Below are 22,512 nucleotides of genomic sequence, written 5' to 3'. Positions count from 1 at the left end.
TTTTTTTAAAAAAAGACAAAATGTAAAAATTTTTCTGTGATTTTAATCGATATATGCAGTTTGACAAAACGAGGGAAAACTTTATTTGCAAATATTTTTGTGTGCAATTTTGTAATTTTTTAAGTTTTTTATTTTTGCAAAATGCTCTTATTTGGCCTATGTATTTTTTAAAGTTAGCATGTCAATTAATGCATATTTTTCTGTTATTTTTGTAGACATTATTTGTAATTTGACAAAATTATACTTAATCAAAAAAATACATGTCAATTTGCATGGTAACTTTTTAAAAGTTGCATGTATTTTACTGTGATTTTAGTAGATATTTTCTGTAATTTCACAAAACAGGTAAAATTTGCACAATAACTTAAAAACAAACAAAATAAACATTGGGGGAAAATTCTGTTAAAACGTTAAGATTTTACAGTGTAGAAAAGGATACTAAAGAGAAACTATATTTTTTCTTTTTCTAACAAATCTTTAAAAATATCATCCATGTTTAGCACTGATAATAACTACATGCACAAACTGAAAGATTAACTCCCTGTAAATCCTGCTGCTGCTGCAGAAGTAATCCCGTTACTGCAGTAACGCGGTACCGGTGCCAGGCTGGCAGGGCGGAGGGGGACGGAGACCCCGCGCAACTCGATATTCCGCCTCTTTGACAGTCATTTAAAGGGGATCTGGAGAACCCGATAGCCGGGGACTTACACCCCCTTTACTCCAAAGGCTTTTCTGGGACACTTTAGCCCGGCTCGGCTCGGCCCCGCAGCGCCAGCGAGTCGCCAGGCGGGGTGTAAACGTTAAATGTTGGCTATTTGTTCCGTGGATTGCGAGGAAAATCAAGCCAGTCTTTCATTCATTCTTTCCCCCCTCTCTCTCTCTCTCTCCTCCCTCCCAGCCTGGTTCTCCAGCTCTCCTCCTCTGCTTTCTTTCTTTCTTTCCTTTTCTTTCTCTTTTCTTTCCTTCCCAGACTCCACAAACAGTCATTGACTAAAGCGGCTTAGGGAGCCTCCTAATAACGCTTTAACGAATTAAAAGCAACAGAGAAGTTTACAGAGCGAAGAGAAAAGAAGGAAGGGGAAGGAAATATTTAGCAACTGCTGAGGACTGTCCAGACAAAGAGGAGGAGGAGGAGGAGGTTATCAGCGGTGCCTCATCGCTGGCTAAATATTTGTATATCATCGCCCAAAAATCAAGAAACAAAAAGCCTCGCCGTGATTTGCTGCAGGTGATCTACATGCTGATAAGTTACTGTACGCAGCCGCAGTGTGGGGGGTCGAGACTCCTCCTGCAGAAGCCATATTTATTTTCAATTATGAGGTTAAAGGAGTGTGTTTTAATAAAGCGGCGCTCATTAAAAGGAGCATTCCCCCGCAGATAACAGGCAGGTTCGCATTGTGCGTAATTCTCCGGGGAGGATGTTTGTCCCCAGCGGTGCATCTCATTATCTGCACATCTCTATCCTTTGCAGGCCGCAGCATCAACCTCCCCTCTCTCTGTACGTGTATATATATATATTTACAGGCTATTTCTTTGCCCTTTCAATCTATTTTTAGAGCAACAGACCAACGTGATCTGCTTGTTGTTCCTTTCAGATGGACTCCCAGTGGCCACCCAGTCCCGGATTATTCAGCTCAGCCTGGAAAAAAAGAAGAAGAGGATGGAGGAGAGAGAAGGGAAGGGAAGGGAAGGGAGGAGGGGGCCCTATAGCCGCCTGTAAGTGTCCATCCTCGGTTTGTTTGACATGGCAGCGTCCCTGGGTATAAAACCGATAAACATCTGGCAGCGCTGCCAGGACATTGGAAAATGAGGGATCGGGGGAGGGAGAGGCAGTGAAAGAGGCAAATCATAATGAGAAGAAAGATGGGCAGAGAGAAAGAGAGATGCTGATCAGCTAATTACAGCTGCAAATAAAATGCAAATTTATCCTGGCACAGTGAGCATGCCCAAGTTTAAACATAGCGCCATCCAAAAAATTCCGAGCTGGCGCTGGCCGTGCGCCAAAGATGACTCCCAAACAAAGGCTGATTAACCAATAATAGTAATATTAATAGCGAAAATATTCACATTAATGGTGGTGTAGCTTCTGCACGCTGCGTCCCAGCTGGGCTTACACCTTCCTGCTTATGTTTTCCAGTTAAAAAATAAAAACAGATAAAAATGGCACCCTTCCCAACACCACAATCCAACAATTCCCCAACACCGTGTGCGCCTTTTACGCACTAAGGCCACACAGCCTATCTCCTCCCCCCTATACCCAACACACACGTCTTATATCGTGATTAATGATACATCGCCACCCAAAAAGATTAATCATGGAAAATTAAAAAGTGTTGGGAGGTACCTCGTGAGAACTACATCAGGTGCTGGTGCAAACGAATTAGCTCCATCGAATCTTTTTAGATGCAAATATTTTGTTATCTCCACTTTGCTGCGACTGTTTCTCCAGTGTTTATGATTAATTATCTCTTCTTGGTGAAAAATAAATCATGCGAAATTAGGATCTCGCTGACTCCACCGGCGTAAGCAGAGATGGCAGGTCGATGTTGTTAATTTCAGGTTGAAATTGACACACTAATTATAGCGCAGAGTGCTGCTGGAACACTAGCAGGCAAGATTATACCTCTGTGCTTCTATTTTTTCTCTTTTTTATCAGATCCCCCCTTATATTTTACCAATTAAAAATCGTAAAGGCATTTCATTGCCCCGGGATAAAAAAAAAGCAGCCTCTCTCCTAACATGGCCATCACTTTCCCCCATCAGATTCATTGTGATGTATTAGATGCAATAAATTATCCCATGTAACAAAACATGGCGAGCTGAAAGGCTGATAATCTGCAGAGGGGAGATAAGGATTCATTATTCCAAATCATTATGAATCCAGCGTTGGCTGTGACTTCTTTCTTAATCAGCTTCTGTGATCCTGGATACGTGAAGGGAGCAGATAAGAGCAGAGTCGTTTATAATTCTCCCCACCTCGGCCTAATATTTTAAAATAAAATCGCAGGGAGAAGCCGCCGTAAAGAAGAGAGAGAGAGAGAGAAAGAGAGAGGGAAAAAAAGAGAGGAGCACATTGGCTTAACGTTTGGAGGGTGCACAGGACGAGAATAATAAAACACATTGAGGGAAATAAATAAGTAAATAGATAATACGTGGCCCCATACGTTTCTGCTGGTGTTTTGTCTCAAATTAAGGTCATCTTATTCGACGTTTACAGCGAAGAATCATGTAGGCAGGGAGTGAATAAAAAAGAAAAAAAAGGAGAGAGGGAGAGATGTATACCGCAGCGTTTATTTCACATTTGGAGTGGGAAGTGGCTAATAAAATTTAGGCTACACGGGCAGGCTGGGAACGATTTGCTGCGTTTTTACGCACGAAAAATAAGAAGCCACTGCGCAGCAAACACAACAAAAAAAAAATAATAAACAGGACTAAAAACGCTGCTGCATTTAAACATTTTAATCAGAACCGTAGCATTTAGTGGTTGTAAACATCAGCTGCATGGGGTAGAATTGATGGGAAATAAGTAAATAAATAAATAAATCCGGTGTGCGCAGGCTCTTGCTCGTCATCGTGGCCCCCGGTGTACCAGATTTCTTTCTTTTTTTCTTTTTTTTCCCCCCGTGCTGTCACGCGGTGAGCTCACGTCAAATTCTACATTAATCACGCGCAAGGAGAGCAGCATGACTTTACCCGGTTCGTGGCAAAAAAAAAACCCCAAACCCCCCCCCCCAAAAAAAAAAACAAAAAAAACAAAACAAAAAACAACTAAAGTTAAACCCGCATCCGGCGCCGTTTGCAGTCTCCGTTTACAATTAATTAAGGATTGATTCCACAAACACGAGCCCCTCCTCCTCTTCCAAACAAACCAACAAACAAATAATTAACTCCACATGTGCGTCCTCAAAAAATTTCAAATAATTTCCCTCTTTTATTTGAATTGATTCCCGTTATTTCCTCCCCTTCCTAATTAATCTTTTTATTACACCTATAATATGCTTTAATTATCTGTGCGTAAAGGCTGCTTTCATTTTTGTTTATGCCGCCTATTATATCAAATCCATCAGCATTTATCACATTCACCTTTTAAATTCAAAAGCCCCACCAAAGTCAAATAATTAAAAAATAAATAAGCATTTTTTTTATTTAAGAGGAGATTAATAAAATCTTCGCAATCTGTTAAATTCTATTTAGAAAATACTAATTCCACAAATGAAAAGCTGCCCTACATATGCGTGGAAATGCTGAATAATTCATCGGTTTTTAAAGGGGGGGAAAATGGCACATTTGGCTGCAAGTTTACACACAAGGAGGTTTGCTCCAATTATCTTTAATTTATTACCTTTAATTGAATTTCTTTCCCCAAAGATAGATTTGGGTGTGATCAGTTTACATTCTCCTTCAGAGAGTCAAGAGATAGCAAAGCCTCCAGCATCCCTCCTCTTCTTCTCCTTCTTCTTCTTCTGCTCTCCTCTGCTCTCCCTCCTCTTCTTTCTCCTCAGTGCATTTCACAGAGAGAAGGATCGGATTTGCTTGGTGCTCCTTTCAATCAACCATGGTGTCAATAAGCAGGCTAGCATCGGGCCTCTGTGCGCTCCGGGTTACCGCTGGATGCCATGTGAGGCTCTTTTTTTTTTTGCTGCAGGAACGATGTAGCTCCCAATAAAGATTTTCAGATTTGTTTGCCTACATTTTTTTTTTTTTTTTTAGATTTTTTTTTGCTGTGGATCTGTGGCCCTGATTAGACACCAAGCTGTCCTTTTGTGGCACAGAGAATAGGGCTTCCAGCACAACAGGATGTAGAAATAACAGAATCCTGCACTGTTAAACCACAAAAATTCGCCACAATTTTTTTTAAAAAGAAGCCACACAATCCAACCATTAAAGCTGATTTTCCTTCTAAATGTGACATTATTTCTATTTGGGTTACATGAGTGGGCGTCACCTGCTGGATCAGGTGTTGCTTCATCTGATCACAGCTCAAAAACAGCGTGTTTCTGGGGATGAAAAATAGCAAACAACGCACGTCTCTTCCCATCTTCTAAGTTGCAATCAGACCCGGAAGAGCTGGCGTGCTCACTACAGTAAGTACCGTAAAGAGGCCGCCTTTGGTTGGCCCCGTGTGAGCGTTGCAGCCTGCCCGGTAGCCTACGTGCGCGCATGTTCCTTCCTTCGCTGCTGAGTTATGATGATGATGATGATGATGATGAGGATGTGACTCCGGGACCGAGGGCGCGCACACCAACAACACCAACCACCACCACCGGCAGCAGCAGCAGCTCCCACCACACTGTGCGTTTTTTTTCTCCCCCTTTTTCAGTCCGCAGCTCTCCTCCTCGCCCTCCTCTCCTCTCCTTTCTGTTTCCATCTCTCTCTCTCTCTCTCTCTCTCTCTCTAAATGCCACCGGCGCCTCCATCTCTATGTCACTCTTTCTTCACATCTGCAGGGAGAAAAAAAAGCCCCGCCACCGTCCAGCGTCCACTTACAGGTCAGTAAATATTTCGATCCTCGCTCCGAAGCATCCTTCCACCCCAAATCCTCCTCCTCCTCCTCCTGCTTCTTCTTCTTCTTTACCGCTTTTGTGTTTGTGATTTGGAAACTTTTACGCACGGTGGAAGAAGGTGGGGTGTTTGCATGGTGTCAGTTTGAAAATGAAACCGAGCGAAAAGGCAGCGTTTGTGTTTGATTATATTTTTATATTATCAATTCTATTCCCCCCCCCCCACACCCACCCCCCCGAATTGCCCCGCATCATTTCTCCTGCACATCGGCTCTGTGCACTTGCTGCTGTTGACAATACCGACCGCCATTGTTGCATTTAACGTCGCTTGTTAGCTCTCCGTGCTGCTGACCTAAACATGCTGCTGTTTTCCCTCTTAAACACACGCGTAATAATACTAACCCACCCGGCGCTTCGGATTGATGTGTAAAAGCGACATCTTTCCTGAAATATTTAACCACCTCCCCTCCTCATTCTCACCTTAAAAAAAGCAGCGCAGATGAGGGTTTTTAACGACCTATTACCTACCGCTCAGGTTGCTCGGTTTATAGGCAGAATCCCATACAAGCCGTGAAATTGATCTGATTACCTTGCCGGCGGGTCATAATAATAATAAGAAAAAAGGAGTTGCCGAGGCTGCGCTTCCTCCCCCCTCCGTTATTAGTTTCCTCCATCTCGTCTTTTTGGTCGATATGTCTTGATATGGCGGAGAGAGAGCCGCTGTTAGAATGAACAGGACGCCAAATTAAGGGCATCACACGCAGCACTGTCACGGGCCAACAGCTCCAGCGTTTATTTTGCGTGAGCGCGACACACACACACCTTTTGCGCACATCTGTATTGATCCCAGAGGCTATTTTAAAAATATTTCTTCCCTATTTCTCCCCCAAAATAACCGAACTGATCACTTGGGTTGCATTAAAACTGCATTAACATATTATTAAATCTAACAAAAAGTGGACCTAAGTGATTTTTAAATTATTGGATCAGATTTAAAATGAAACTGCACACATCCAGTATGAATATATCACCCACAGCTATAATTATTATGGTGTTGGATGGCTTTGTTTGGAGATACATATGGCTAAGAGGTGCAAAGGCCTCTGCGCGTCAAATGAAAGATTACATCAGTGAGTCTGGCGAGAAGCGATATAGACACAGATAAGCATCACAAGTCAGTCAATTGGCACACACTCTCACACAGATGTTTTTTTCTCTCTTCGCTGGGAAGAATGACACGAAAGAGTTGCTACTTTTAAGGCACTCAAAATGTGATTTATCCCACAGCTTGTGTTCTCGTTGCAATCATTCTAGGAAATCCACTTGTGTGTGTTTTTTTTTCTTCTTTACGCGCTCGACAAGCAGAATTTTACGCCCTCGTTTGATTCTAAGAAGCCGAGTTGGTTCACATGCTGACAGAATAGCAGCTCCTCTCTCTGTTTTTGTTCTTGAAAAGACCAGAAAGGTGAGGGATGACTCACGGGAGTTTTAAAGAAAAAATAGGTTATAGCGGCCAGTTTCAAAATGTAGTCTCTAAATGAGCGTTTAACGGGTGAAATATCTCACAATTACACCGTGACTGACTGGCCTGTAGCGTTTTTAATCACCGCCTGGGCATCTGCGCTGTTATACGAAGCAGCAGCAGCTTCTTTAAATTCTGTGTGGTTCACATTTTTCAAGTGTGTTTTCCTGCTGTAAGTTTTATTTATTTTTTCTTAAATTTAAATGTAATTCTCCTGCTGCTGTTTGGAGACAGGAATTAGATTTTTACGCACAAATATGGCACATTCTGAACCCAGATGCCAGAGCTTACACATTTTTGATCATTTCTATTTGCTATTAAAAACGGAAAATTGCCCTAAAACATTCTTGTTACAATTAGTAATATTATAATGGAGTCATGGGAGGATGCAAATCGTGCCATGTTACTGTTATTTCTGTGATGTATTATTATCAGTGTGTGATTTTTATCTCTCTGACCTCTGATTCATCAGCTGACGCCAGGTTTTTTTTATTTACGAGCAAAACCAATGATTATTCCTGATGAGGCCCATACACACAGGATGCTCAAAGTAAACACACACACACACACACACACACACACACACACACACACACACACACACACACACACACACACACACACACACACACACACATACACACATACACACATACACATATATACGAGACGTTATCTAAAACATTTGATCCCCCACGCTGGCAATGGAATAATCCGTTCTTGTCTTAAATTCTCAGCCGCAATGTAGGAAAAAAAACTGTGCCATGTCTTGATTTTAATCACCGCTGGCTGACATAATCACTCAGAAATTTATCTGTGCCATCAAAAAAAAAAAGAAAAGAAAAGAAAGTGGACCTTCGCTTGGCTTTTATGAATCAACCTTTTACGCACGGCGGCGCTGCTATTTGTAGGCCATCTGCTTCCAAAATAGACTAATAGGGGCTCGTTTTGGGGACTCTCGTTCTCTTTCACACAGTTAAAGAAAAAGCTGAAGCCACTATTTCTCCCTTGGTGACGACAGTTCGGGATTATAATTTTTTTTTTTTTTTGAAGGGAGACAGTCTTGTTCCACCACCCTGAATAAGCTCCGGCGTTATTGACACCGAGACTTGGGGGGGAATCAAGTCATGGGATGTGCCTCCATGTCCTCACTCTCTAAGCTTCGATACATCCAGTCAAGAAACAAAACAAAAAAATGAGAGAGAGAGAGAGAGAGAGAGAGAGAGAGAAAACATAATCGGGATTTTAGGCTACATTTACCGTCATGTGTTGCCTCCGAGCACCTATAACGGGCTACTTTGTGGATAATGGCTCCGCGCTACTTTTCAAGAGGATAATTACACGAGTCCGCTGACAGCTTGACAATGGCAGCTACAGCAGTTTGCATCCAAGTTCAGTCTCAGGTTTTGCCTGTGTGAGAGAAGAGAAAAAAACCGCTCCCTCTTTTCTGTCTCTCTCTACTCCAGGTAGGGGCTATCCTGGAAGAGGGGAAAAATAGCACGCTTTGCCAAGTCTCTCCCTCCCAGCCTGTGCTCCCACGGCTGAGAGGAACCGTAATATCAAAGAGGAGGTGGTGGTAGGAAAAAAAAATAAAAAAATAAGCGCACACTATGGAGACGTCATCTGAGGCCTTGGGGGTTCATTCTAGCTGCTCTCTGCGTCTTTTTTGTCCGTTTTTAAACGCATTTAGCTGTGTTTCAGTGACCCCACCTGAATATTACACTCACAGGTGTAACTGCTGGTGCAAGGGCGTGCGCGCTCCCGCTCCCCGCTTTGCCCGTGCCCGCCGTTGCGCTCAGAGAGGGTTCATTTCCTGGCTGTTTACACCGCGGTGACGTCACATCCAGTGGCGTCGGCGAGGCTGCCCCCACCACGCACACACTCGCGCACACAAACGTACCCTGCTCTACTATTACGCGCTGCCAATCTGAAAGTATACGGAAACTGGGATTTGGACATAAAATACTTCCCTAAGGGGGCAGCTCTTCTGTTTTTTTTTTTTTTTTTTTTTCGTGTCTGTCTGACACTGAACACACCAGCTGAATTTATTTCTGGTTTGGACACAAAAAATAACCGTTTTGAAATGATTAGAGTGCCTTTATGTAAAAAAAAAAAAAACTTGGAAGAAAAGAGAAGACGTGAAGCTTGGTAAATCACTCCCCGTGTGCGTTCTCGTGTTACATTTAATGCACTGTTTTTGAATAAATCATGACATGAGCTATTGTTGCTTGTCTGTTTAACTTGCTGCTGCAGCAGTGGAGTAGCTGCACACAGGGACTGAGCCAATAATAATAACAACCTACATTAGGATTTTTTTCCCCATCTTTTTATTTATTTATTTATTTTTTCAGAGCCTATAAGCTCAGTCAACCCAGGCGTCCTTGTCCATGCCTGCTTCACGGTGAGGAAAATCGGCTCAATTTGGATCTGCCATTAGAATAAATGTGCCTGTCACCGCGAGAGGACGCACTGTCACAATTTTAAGAGCATAAACGTCCCGCAACCTGCTATTGGCCCAGAGCAACAGGCTCAGCTGCAGCCTGTTTTTTCTCTCTTTCTTACGGCAGAAACTGCAGCAGAAAAAGTCCTTTGAGATTTTTAAGCCAAATATCTTTCAGTATTTTTTTAAAAAACATTTTTTTAATTTAAATGTACTACCTTGATTGCTTTTATGTGTTAGATCACATGAGAGATGGTGTTTAAACTTGTTTGTATAAAAGTATCCTAATCATATTTCTGCAAATGTAAATGTTTTATAGAGTAATTGCACCTTAAACAGGATCAACTTTGCTTCTCTCCATGCTTTTTACGCACGAGTTTCCGTGCGTAAAAAGCTGCTAAGTTTCATTGGGCCTACCAAGCTGAAATATTTATATTTTAATAATATATTTTCTGGGGGCAAGGTCATTGAAAAAAAAAAAATCTTGCAGCACTCCTGCATCTCTCCTGGCCCCCACGTTATATTCAATTAGGGCAGGCCCCTCCCCTTAACTGATGACACTGACAGACCCTCCTTAAGTTGCGTCGCGCCACAGCTGTCTGCAAGCATTGAGCTGCCTGGCGCCATCCTGGAAGAATGCCTTCACTGTAAAAAAAAAAAAAAAAAAAAAAGAGAGAGAGAGAGAGAGAGAGCAAGAGAGAGAGGTAGGGGCAGAGCGAGCGAGAGCCACACAGAGCGAGAGGGAAAGAGAGAGAGGAGCGGAGTTAATGGAGAGGGCTACACAACTGCGCACAAACACAGATTTGATCAGTGAGTTTAACTTGCTGGTGCTGGTCAGTGCACGGTGAAGCCATCCGCTGCAAACAAGCCCCTGCGCCCGCACCGACCTGCACTACTTGTTGAGTCGGGCTGCAACATTTTGTTTTCTGAGAGAGGAAGAAGTTCAGGAACTCTGCGTGGGACTGGATTCCATTTTGGACGTATTTATATAGACAACACCTTTGTTGCATTTTGTAATGTGGGGTATGTTTCGTGTTTAGATATATTCTCTACTCGGGTTGAATTTCACTTAAAGCCTGTGTTAAAACGCGCTGCATGTGAGTTAAAGAAATATTTTTTTGAGAGAGAATAATTCACTTCTTTCTGTCTCCAGGTGATCGGAAGCAAGCGCGGAACCTGTGGATTTAACGAGAAAGAAAACGGATTTGGGACTGATTATTTCTTCTCTTTTGACTTGTACCGGTTTGCTTCGGCGTACATGAACATTTGCTAAAAAAGAGAGAGAGAGAGACACAGAGAGAGAAAATAAAAGGCAAGCGATGGAAGTAAGTGCGGATCAGCCACGATGGATGAGCCATCATCCCGCGGTGTTGAACGAGCAGCATCCCGGCTCACATCACCCGGGCCTCAGTCACTCGTACATGGACCCTTCGCAGTATCCCCTCGCTGAAGATGTGGATGTACTCTTTAATATTGATGGACAGGGGAACCACGTCTCTCCATACTATGGAAACTCTGTCCGAGCCGTCCAGAGGTACCCTCCTCCTCCACACAGTAAGTAATCGGCCCGTTTAGGCCTTTTATTTAATAATGTGCACATTATCCTCTTCAGATGCTTGTGCGTAATTGCGGAAAAGGCTCCATTACTGCCGCTGTGTTTGGAATTATTTGTATAATCTAACTGTGATCCAGACCAGGTTTCGGTTTTGGCTTGAGCTGCCTTTTCGGAAAAAAAACCCCGAGAGTTCAAGTGTTGTGAAACCACGGCGTAAATATACATCTTTGGTTTCTGTGTAGTGCTTAATTTACAGTTTAATTCCCGTCTAAACCTCACGAACCTGACTCGCAGGTGCCGCAGAAGTTTGTCGAAAAGCCATGCGTAATTTGTTTTGTGGATCAATCGGGTTTAAACAAATAGTTGGCACAGAGGTCACGCACAAACACACACCTAGAATATTTTGGTAATGTTTTCACTTCTGGGCACATGCACTGCATTTATCTTCTATTGTAATGTACTGTTCGTCAGCGCGCAGTCATTTGTGGAGTTTCCTATATTGTACGTTTTAACTTCCTGAACTGTCAATCACGGTGTAGTTTCTTCTTTTAAGGCGTTTGAATTACCAGTTATTCGGCTGTTGCATTAGGGGCCTGTTCAACGGGAATATTATACAAGTGAAGGAGGTGAAATTATTTCCACGGTCTATTTTGAATGGACAGTTGATGCAGATTATATGAGATGGAAATTTAAAAAAAAAAACGCACACACACAAAAGGTCGCTCCGTTTATTGGATAAATCTGTGAGTAAATGTGTGTCCAAAGGCCCAAAGCGTCTAAAAGGCAAAATGAATTGTATTTGTTGCTGCAGACTGAAGTCAGGTTGTGATCTTGTTCTGTTTTCTGTGTGCTGCCTCAGGTAGCCAGGTGTGCCGTCCCTCATTACTGCCCAGCTCTCTGCCCTGGCTGGAGGGGAGCAAAGGAATCGCCCCGCACCACAGCACTTCTCCCTGGAACCTGAGCCCCTTCCCCAAGAACCCCCTGCACCACGGCTCCCCGGCCAGCCTGTCCGTCTACCCCCCGGCCTCCTCCTCCTCCCTGTCCACCGGTCACTCCAGTCCGCACCTCTTCACGTTTCCCCCGACCCCTCCGAAAGACGTATCCCCGGACCCGGGCATATCCACTCCGGGCTCCAGCAGCTCCGGGCGGCAGGAGGATAAAGAGTGCATAAAGTACCAGGTGACCCTGGCCGAGAGTATGAAACTGGAGTCAGCTCACAGCCGGAGCGTGGCATCAATCGGAGCAGGGTCATCCTCTGCCCACCACCCCATCGCCACATACCCACACTATGTCCCCGAATACGGCCCAGGCCTCTTCCCACCAAGTAGCCTGATAGGTGGGTCATCTTCTAGTTATGGTTCCAAAACAAGACCAAAAACAAGGTCCTGTTCAGGTAGGCGTGCGCTTTATTACATTCCCTTTTGATCTAACATTATTCCCCAGATTTGCAGCCTTTAACGATCAGCCATGTTTAATAATCTCATATTCTTTAAAAAAAGAAAAGAAATAAAAAGGTGCTCATAATCAGCACATTCATCCCTCTCATGAATAAGCTTCTTCTTTTTGGGCTTGAGACCACGCAGGTCAACCTGTATTCTTAACAGGCGCATCAGGATGCTTCTAAAGATTTATTTTCATCACGTAAAATAATAACAAAAATACAAATAATACTAGTGTAGGATAATCATATTTTAAAATATATATAAGCAGGCCTTAAATAGTATAATGAGGAAATAAAAAATACATTTATTAAAAAAAATATATATAAACAAAACTCTATTTTGTAGAATTTTCTCGATATTTAATTCTAACAAACTGAAATCATCGTGACGCACACGAGCTCCGAGTTGACTCCCACATTAATTTGGGTCATTTTTTTCTCTCCCCCCATTTTCTCTCTCCACCAGCACAGAGACAGAGGGTGAAGCCAGCTCTCTGGGCTGTGTCGCCCCGTTTATATGTTTAAGATAATCCCATTACTGTCAGACCAGTGCGCGCCACAGTTGCATTGTTTACGCAGCGCTGGAGCTCCGGATGCTGCTCGTTCATTCACAGGGAGAGAAAAAAGAAAAGCGGGTGAACCGTCGCCGTGTCAGAGTACACGAACTGGAGAGAGAGAAGAAGGGCAGAGATGCTTCCAAACTGAGAGGAGATAATTATTTTAGAGGTTATTTGCAGCTGAAAAGCAGTTTTCTTTTTCTGTAATGAGATTAATATCAGCGCCTTTGATGGGGGGGATAGAAAACAGTGGATTAGTCGATGCATATCATCGGGGGATTATTCAGCAGCATCGTACAGTGGGGTCATTAATGCAAATAAAGATTTTAATTCGAGGATCATGTGCGATAATGTGCATTTAAAGATATTTCTAATGAGGTTATCAGCGCAGTGCAACTTCTTAATATTGTGCAGCGACTAAAACACACCCTGCAAAAGCTGCATTGCAGAGGCCTGCGTTTCCTCCAGGATCTGATTCTCTTCTCTTGCCAAAAGAAAAAAAGAAGAAGAAGAAAGAAGCACTCTTGCTCAGGTGCTTGCATGTCTGTCACATCTGAACGATCCGGACTGACGCATCTCTTTCTCTTTGTGGAGAAGCAGTAGTAGTCTCGGGCTTTTTCTCTCTCTGTGTGTGTTTTAGCAGCTCGCAAAGAAAGGAAAAAAAACAGGGGGAAGTAAGTGTGGCTGCATGAGAATGCAAAAGGCTCTCGGCGTTGCACAAAAAAAGCCCTGTGTGAGTCTCTGCTTTCAAATAATCTGAGTGTGACTGCAGCGCCCTTGTTTCAGTTTCAGGCCCCCCAAATACCAGAATCAAACTGTTAGTGCGCCTCTCACCTGTCGGTGTCACTAGAGAAGTGCCAGTCAAAGCTGAACAGCCCCTCAGTCACCCGCAAACAAAGGCACAAACAACACATGGACACATTATTATTATTATTATTATTATTATTATGTAAATGAAATGACAAATTGGCTGATGAGAGAGAAGGACTATTTTATTACATTTTATTTTGAAATATTTGATATAAACCTCGGATCAAATGGCATTTTCCGCGGTGTAATAATATTCAGGGACATTTAGTTTGAAGATGTTATTGAACTGATTTCTGCCTTATGGACCTGAACACCACCAGCACTAACCACATGTGCTTTAATATGTGTGTGTGTGTGTGTGTGTGTGTATGTGTGTGTGTGTGATGATTATTCAATTACTGCTACTGCTTATAATAATAACACTATTTACAATTATTATTCGTGATTGTTGTTGTTTGTTGCTGCTGTTTTGCACATTTTATTTTGCAGATTTTGTAGTTTTGCCACCACATCCACTAACCTTTTGTGTCCCCAGCTTTGATCACATGCTTTATTATTATTATTATTATTATTATTATTATTGTTTTTTGGCATTTTGTAATTTTTAAAGGCCCAACTGACCTGGACATTATCTCCATGTTCTGTGCGTATGTGTGTGCGTGCGTGCGTGTGTGTTGCAGAGGGTAGAGAGTGTGTGAACTGCGGGGCCACGTCGACTCCGCTGTGGAGGCGGGACGGTACGGGTCACTATCTGTGTAACGCCTGCGGACTCTATCACAAGATGAACGGGCAGAATCGCCCTCTCATCAAGCCCAAGCGGCGGCTGGTACGTCCCCATCACATTTTTCTCTATTGATGACATTTTTCCGTCTCTCTCTCTGTTTTTCCCCTATCCAGGAAGAAGTAGGCCTATTAGCTGCAGGAAATTGACTCGACAAGTGCAGGTCTCTGTTTTCAGATACTACCATAGCAAAAAAAAAAAAAGAAAAAAAAAGAAAAACTGCACAGTTTATTATTATTTTGCAAAAGAAAAAAATGCAATGACTATTTTTTATTTGCTAAAAAATACTATTGATGCACAGTTTGAACAATTGGGCCTCCCCATATTGTGTATTTTTGGAGATGCGCAAATGTGCCATTTATTACGCACAATGAGCTCCAGATTTTTCTTTTAAAAATTCCAGGTTACAGTTTTATGTATTTATTTTTTGGGGGTGCAATTCTTCAGTTTACTTCAGGTGGGAGTATTTTTTTCAGGGAAAGCCCCTCTTCATTAGAGCTGCATCTCTTATGAGCTTTAGAGGAGTTCCCCTGGCGTTTCAAAAAACAGATTCTTTCGAGGCAAAGATGGCTGTCCAGTCTTGCTCAGCTCTCCTCTGGACTTCTCCTCTCCTCTCCGCCACTTCGCCTCTTAATGCAAAAACCCGACTTCTCGTTGCAGGAAAGGGCTGCCGGATATCTGAGCAGCGCAGATAAGTCGCTTTAAACAACACAGCCCCGCTTCCCTAGTCAAAACATAAAGGCTAGCGGAGCCCGAGCCACTCAGGGCCCGGCGCTCAGTCACGACTTGGGATTGTTTAGGGTTAGAATTTGTGCTTAAACACACGGAGGATGGTCAGGTAGAGGCCAAGTTATATTTGACCTTTTTTAATTTATGGAAGGAAATATGATCAGAAAGAGGCGAGATATGATCCAAAATTACGCATTTTGGTTCCAAAGAGCATTAAATCCGTGCGTAAAAACGCAGGGACGCTCCAAGAAAAATGGAATAAAAGTGGAGATTATAAGATAGATGATCGTTCACGGTTTATTCCTGCTCTCTGATTGGTTATTCAAAGCACACAGCAGCAGGGGTTATTAGGCCACCGCATGTGTATAATTGGAAATCCCTCCCAGAGATAATGTAGTCCTTTACGTCGGCGTGTCCTCTGCGGTCACCTGCCTATTGATTGTTTTTAGAGATTATAACATCAATGTCACACAGCCACTGCAGCAGACTGGGGCTGTGAGGCAGGCAGCTTTAAAATCCATTGGAAGACACGACTTTCACTGTGTCAGGATGAAGTGAGGGTTTTACTCTGCTGGTAGCCTGCAGCGGAGCCCAAAAATACCCACTTTTTTCTTTTCTTTTTTCCCCCCTACTTCCACAAAATGCCTTTAACTGGCGTGCAATTAGTGCCATGTGGTTCATTTCACTGGATCCTGCATTCATAGTCGGCATCCAGAGTGTCCATATTTAGAAATGTAACGCATACAGCCCTGCAGAGCATAGAATCGATACCAACGTGAATCCATGCAGCCTCTTTCTTTGCATTGCAATTGTTTGAGGTCCACGTTTAAAACAAGGCATCGTGGCACAAACTTTGAGGGGAAATTTAATCAGATTTAATAGCTCTCCCATTTCAAGGCACTGCTTTTATGTCTTCTGTAAATATTTATTCTCTGGGAGGTATGTGCTCTATGACGCTATTTTTAGTCTCGAGTGAAAGCAGCTCTGTTTTTTGGCATTTCTTTCCTTATTTTAAACTATTTTCAGCTTTTGCAGTAAATGCACAAAAATGAACTCCATCCAGATATGTAGTTTTTATAAATTTGCACAATGCAGGAGTGAGAATAAGGAGGAAAAAAGCTGCGTTTAATGTGTTAGAAAAAGGAAAGATATTTGCTTTTACGCATAGAGAGGCTTCTCCGAGGTATCCAGGGCTGCCAAATTTGCACAGACTAAAATTTAAAACACGCACATTTACCACGCTGTGTTAAAAAAAAAAAACTCCAGTAAATGCCTCCAAGGTGTGCCACAGGGCCTCTTTGGAAGCAAACTCCTCCAATAAAATGGGAAATAAAAAGCCCAAAAAAATCAGAGTCTGTGCGCAAACTTGCAGCCCTGGATGCTGGTGTGGAAGCTGTCAGAATATATCTTCATGTTGATTGGGTCATTACGCGGTCATGTGACGTCTTGTGGCCTCTCTTCTTGTGTTTGCAGTCCGCAGCCAGGCGGGCAGGGACGTCGTGCGCAAACTGTCAGACGACAACGACGACGCTGTGGCGGAGAAACGCCAACGGGGACCCGGTGTGCAACGCCTGCGGCCTGTACTTTAAACTGCACAATGTAAGTAATAAACCTGCATAGGAAGCATCTTTTCTGAGCGTTTCTTTCCTCCAAAACTTCCATCTGCTGCTCTTTATTTCTTCCTCATCACGTCCTGCTGGGCACCTTTCCCCCTCCTGCCTCTGCATATTTTATCTGACTTTTCCCTGCAGAGAATTTCAGGGCCACGGCGATAACAAATACTGTAGAATTAATATGATTTATTGGCAGTAAGTGCGAATCTGAAATGTATAAGACCTAAGTGAACTAAGCCCGCAGCCGCCTTGCTTTGAATATTAAAGAAGAGGGGCTTAATTAAAATTCGATTAATTTCCAGGCCGTTTTTTTTCCCCCTTCCTTGCTCGTATTTCTAGCCTTTGGTTCCATGCGCACCAGGGACTTGGAGTCCCCCCTCTGACCACCAATCCGTCTGATTCGTTTTGGGCTGGTTAGTGCCTCACCACATCATTTCACATCCTCAATCTGAAAACCCCAGGGACTCGTTTATCTCTCCCTCTGCCTCCTCCCCTGCACACAAAGCTGTCACTTTTAATCAAACAGCCATTGTAGCTGAAACTAATAATAATAATAACCAGGCTAACTGCTCTCAGGCCACATGTAGGTAATTTTCCTCCTCTTCTCTCTCTCTCAGACAACAGATAAAGGTTGAATATATCCCACATCCACTGTGTGTAAAAGGGGGAAGAGTATCCTGCTCTGCTGCCCTGCTTGTCACGCAAAGCGCTCCCTGTTAAATCATTTTCCCATGTTACTTTTGGCAGATAGGCGCTGCAGAAACAGACTCAGACCAAGGTTAAAAGGAGAGAAGAATAATATTTCCCAGTTACACATTAGCATTTGAACTGACCCCGACCTTGGCGTAATTGTGAAATTAGTTTATTTTGGTAAATCCGGACTTCTGTTGGGGCTCTCCCCCCTTTGAATCAGATTCCACATTCTTCATGGAGAATTTAGCCGAGTCCCAGCTGGCCTGCTCCTGATGTCCCAAAACACCTGATGGTAGCAGTGTGTTGTCCCGCAGAAGCTTAGAAGCTCAGATAAGAAGCTTGTGGAAACAGTAAAGTTGCCACAAACAGGAGCTTGTGTTAACACCCAAAACATTAGGCGGCCTCCTTCTGAGTAATCAGAGGGTTTTCTCATTGTGTGGTTCTTTGTGTTGTCTGAGCGAGGCGGTGTGTTCAGGTTTGACACCTCTGGACGGGGGTTTCAGGTGGTTAGCTGCTGGTGTGTGGAGGTGGGGGAGGATGTCAGAGCTTGTGTATTCTGCGGTGGTCATTGACTCAAATGCTTTGGCTGAGCTTTTGTTTGATGTGCCGGGGCGGCGGCCGAGCACAGGCCGGAGGCCCAAGGCTTCCTCTGTGAGACGGTAGACATCTCAGCATCAAAGAGCAGAGGCCTGACTGGCTTTAGGTGGGCGTAGCAGTGCCTCAGAGCTGGAAACGAGGCAGACGAGGCAGAGAAAGTCACCCAGTATGGAGTCACAGCTTAGAGAATGAAACCACATCGCTGGGGGAGGGCACAGATCTCTGCCCTCCGCTAATCATCGAGGCCACTCTGTTTAAAGAGTCAGCGAAAAAATGCCAATGTCTCCGAGTAGCTCGAGAGAGAGAGCGAGGAAGAAATCCCTGTTCCCATTTCCCCGGGAAGAACCGCTGAGAAAGATCAGGAAGCCCAGTCGGCCTCATCCACCTCCCCTCATAATCCTGCCCACAGTCGGAATTCCATCATCCAGCTCTCATTCCCAGCTAAACCTATGCTGGAATATGGCAGCTGGGGCCATTTTGGCCAAGAGATGGCCATGCGGTCGAGGAGGAGGGTGGAGAGGAGGACTTGGCCGACGCCGGCGGTCGTCATGGCCATGTGTCTCTGTGGTCGAGCGGCTGCACATTAGCTGCCAGACCCTTCTGCACACACTCTCTCCATCTTCTCTGCATCCCCCTCCTTCATCTTCCCTTTCTCTCTCTTTCTTTCTGGCACAGCCACAGCCTCAGATACAGTCCAGCTTAAAGGAATCAACATTTAAATCCAACCCAACACACACACAAACACACAAAGAGTATATATAAACAATCTCCTGTTTCGGGATGCTACAGCCAGATTTGCCTTGTAATGGGACTCCGTTACATATCATTATGCGAGTCACAAAAACCCCAAAATCTGCCTCTAAGAAAACTAAAAGGCTCCCAGTGAGCTACATTTTTCTAATTTATTTTGAAACTCGGTGACACCCCTCATTTACGTTTTTTTTGTGATTGTGTTGTTTAATGCAGATGGGCTCAAGATGTCTATCTTGTGTAAACAAAACTGCTCACGATGACAAAAAATACTAATCTGCCATCTCTCCTGTGTCCTTTCGAGAGCAGATCAACCGACCTCTGACCATGAAGAAGGAAGGCATCCAGACCAGGAACCGGAAGATGTCCAGCAAGTCCAAGAAGAGCAAAAAGTCCCAAGACAACATGGACGACTTCTCCAAGACCCTGATGGACAAGAGCAGCTCATTCAGCCCGGCCGCCCTGTCCCGCCACATGTCCTCCTTTCCTCCCTTCTCGCACTCCAGCCACATGCTGACCACCCCACACCCATGCACCCTTCCTTCGCCCCCCACCACCCCTCCAGTATGGTGACGGCCATGGGTTAGAGCCTCCACCGCCTCTAGCCGCTCCTGAACCCTCGGCCTCGCCACCACCACACCCTTCGGTACCTCTACTTGACCTGCTTCCATATCCTAAAAAGACAAACAAACCGCTTCTCGGTTCCGATCTAAGCTCCAGCGACAAAGACAGGCTCCTTTTTTTGTTTGTTTTTTCCTCGGTTGCATCTTATTTTTATAAAACCCAAGCGTACCTCTGCGATGTGAATGCTTTGCAGACTCGACTGTGGCGCACTGACCTCCAGGGGGAAGGTTTTGTTGAGAATATTCTCCCCGAGCCGCTGCTGCTGCCACCACACACACCGAGGCTGATCCACGACGATAAGGAGCTCCATTTGTGTACAAAAGCCATTTTTTTTCCACACACAACATCACGAAAAACTTTTCTGACGCCCTCTCCCTTAATTCCCGCCTCTCTTCACCTTTGCACCTGTCTAACAGGAAACCCCCAGCTCCCCTTCTTCTTCACCCTCTTCTTCTTCTTCTTCTCCTTCTTCTTCCACTGAAGGGGAGACAGACGCTGAATATATTTGTACAAATTGTATGAAATACAGTACATTTAATGAAGACTTTTTAATTAAGTAAGGAAAAAAAAGAGGAAACATGCCCCTGGGCAGCTAACGACAAGAAGGGTACGAGTCGCAGCAGGTGGAGAGACTTGCCGCCGGAGGAGTGAGGAGAGGACGCCTCCGAGTCCCGGAGGGGGAGGAAAAAAAAAGGGAGGAGGAGGAGGTGAGAGAGGGAAAAGACTCTTGAGAAAGGGCAGGCCTCGGTTTTTGCCTGCATGAATTGTGTTGCATTAAGTTTGCGGAGAGGCAGCGGCTCCGGCTGCAGGCGTCTCTCTTCTTTTTTTTTTTCTTTTCATTTTGGATGTGCTATAGGTCTCGGGCAATTGGTTTGTGTTGAAGCGCGCACGTACACACATGCACACACACACACCCACACACACGCACACACACACACACACACACACACACACACACACACACCTGAAAGACTTTCTTCCTGCCCACAGATTATATGCATTGTGAAAAAAGTTCCTGTATTTGTTATTTGTATGATATAAAATCAGAAGTCCAAAAATACGAAAGAAACAAAGATGTAGAATATTTCTTTATGTTATGCAGACTGAATGGTTGTAAAAATTTAATAATAATCACTAGTGTAAAATATGACTGCTTTTTTGTTTCGTAAATTTTTTTCCTCTTTGAAAATAATAAAACTAGTTTAATCTCTGTTGACATGTTAGCGCTGTCGTTGGAGCAGCCGTCATTTTTCTACTTTCGTCTCTGTGATCTCTGACACCCCCAATCTCTCACCTAACCCACCACAACCACAGCAGCCCGCCGTTTTGCTTTTCTTTTTTCTTTTTTGTACCCAGCATTCAACAGCAACAGCTCGTACGGTCAGTGAGCACAAAACAGGAAGAGTAGAAAATAAACAGCAGCAAATGGAGGAACAAATCAAATGGCAGGGTTGGCCGGGCTGGCTGAAGGGGCCTTTTGTCTCGTCACAAGAACACACAAATACACTGTGGACCGACATGCCAAACACATCAAACATCCATCATTCATTTGGAGCCAGAGGATTATGAGAAAGCGGCATCATTTCAGGCAGTTCTTTTCACCTACTGGCCTTCCATATACCGATGTGACGCATAAAATTCTTAATTTTTAAAGCGAATTAGTGCGAAAAATAAACAGAACAGTTACATCTTTTGATTCCACAGCTTAGAAATGAATTTGAGAAGTCATTATTTTAGCGGTCAGCTAATGTAAACTTTGCAGACAGCAACCTATACATGCAACACCTCCACTGTTGAGAAATGATCAAGTGTTAGACTGGGAAGAAAAGAGGAACTGAATGCCGAATGAACTGTGCTGAGGATGGTGCTTCCTCAATGTTTCAAGTCAATGATTCGATCTTTATTTTACAGGTGGAAAGCTATCAGCTGTGTCCCACGGCTCAACTCGTACACTTCTGGATTTTACCACTATAAAAGACAAAATGCGCTATAATCTACAACTTAGATGTAGCAGGGGGAGAGAAAAGGAGATGATCAGCTGCTAGCTTTAGATTAAAATGTGCTATGCAGGGGTTGAAAAGTCATATTTGACACTATAGTCGGGGTGACCACTGGTGTTAAAGCTGTGAAGGTTTGGGCAACTTAACTGATTTAAAACCATATATGGTGCATTTTGCACTCCAAAATATGATGCAGATCAAGGCTTTTTACTCTTAACTGAAGCAGTTTTAAGTGAGTTTTGACATCCAAAGTTCAGCTGTAACTTATTTTTCTAAGCTTGTTCATTGAAAAGTCCCACTTCACAAGACACTAAACCTAAAATCTATCAACTTGCACAAAAGCCGAGTAAAATATCAGCCCTCTTTCACCTTTTTTGCCATCATTATCATTCCAGGAATTCACAAGCAGCGTTCTTCTGAATATTAATGTACAAACAAGTCCGCACAACAGCTGCAGCAGTCAGAGCTGCCTTCATTTTTTCAGTTGTATGATGCTTAATTCCATGCATGTCGGTTGGTCCGGGGTTTTTAATCAACTAATTCACACTGAAAAAATAAAAATAAAACAGTGGAAATGTAATAAAGATGATGATTAGCTGCAGTGATCTGTATTCACAGAAGATGAAAGCCTTATTCGAGATAAAAATCAAGCATTTAGGAAACAAGGTGGAGCACAGGAAACTGAGGCATGACCACCGGATGAAAAAAAAAAGCTAAAAAGAGTGCTAAAAATATTAAAGCAAATTCCCACACTGAATGACAACGATTTGAAAATTAAGCATTAGTGAATGTACACAAGCCTTGGTATAAGAAAGCTTTTATTTTTGAAACTCAACCCGATGTAACTGACGATGCCGCTACAGATTTTGATGATCATAGCTTTAAGATAGATGTTCGTG

General features: G+C 43.6%; 1 protein-coding gene across 4 annotated transcripts; it reads left to right on the top strand.

The window, feature by feature from the left end:
* Positions 1-10,095: 10,095 nt before the first annotated feature.
* gata3 (GATA binding protein 3) lies at positions 10,096-20,836 on the top strand. Of its 4 annotated transcripts, none has more exons than XM_022208217.2 (6): positions 10,096-10,486; positions 10,617-11,017; positions 11,878-12,411; positions 14,507-14,652; positions 16,810-16,935; positions 19,294-19,437. In XM_022208217.2, the coding sequence occupies exons 2-6, from the start codon at positions 10,783-10,785 to the stop codon at positions 19,312-19,314; spliced, it is 1,062 nt and encodes a 353-aa protein (XP_022063909.1). In that variant the 5' UTR covers positions 10,096-10,486; positions 10,617-10,782; the 3' UTR covers positions 19,315-19,437. The 4 variants fall into 4 exon arrangements, with proteins under 4 accessions (XP_022063909.1, XP_022063908.2, XP_022063907.2 ...); XM_022208216.2 differs by lacking the exon at positions 14,507-14,652 and adding an exon at positions 14,724-14,770 and having other exon boundaries at positions 10,099-10,486; positions 11,878-12,354; positions 19,299-20,836; XM_022208215.2 differs by lacking the exon at positions 14,507-14,652 and adding an exon at positions 14,724-14,770 and having other exon boundaries at positions 10,099-10,486; positions 19,299-20,836.
* Positions 20,837-22,512: the final 1,676 nt, after the last annotated feature.

This window comes from Acanthochromis polyacanthus, chromosome 1 (genome assembly GCF_021347895.1).
Source record: "Acanthochromis polyacanthus isolate Apoly-LR-REF ecotype Palm Island chromosome 1, KAUST_Apoly_ChrSc, whole genome shotgun sequence".
In the NCBI taxonomy this organism is placed as follows: Eukaryota; Metazoa; Chordata; class Actinopteri; family Pomacentridae; genus Acanthochromis; species Acanthochromis polyacanthus.
This window is presented reverse-complemented; position numbering and strand designations above follow the sequence as displayed.

Bases quoted from the DNA above. Each gene is read 5' to 3' on its own strand.
- gata3 (XM_022208213.2), top strand. From the start codon at position 10,783: ATGGAAGTAAGTGCGGATCAGCCACGATGGATGAGCCATCATCCCGCG. The intron at 12,412-14,506 runs GTAGGCGTGCGC...TGTGTGTTGCAG, and splicing joins AAAAACAAGGTCCTGTTCAG to AGGGTAGAGAGTGTGTGAAC. The intron at 14,653-16,809 runs GTACGTCCCCAT...TTGTGTTTGCAG, and splicing joins TCAAGCCCAAGCGGCGGCTG to TCCGCAGCCAGGCGGGCAGG.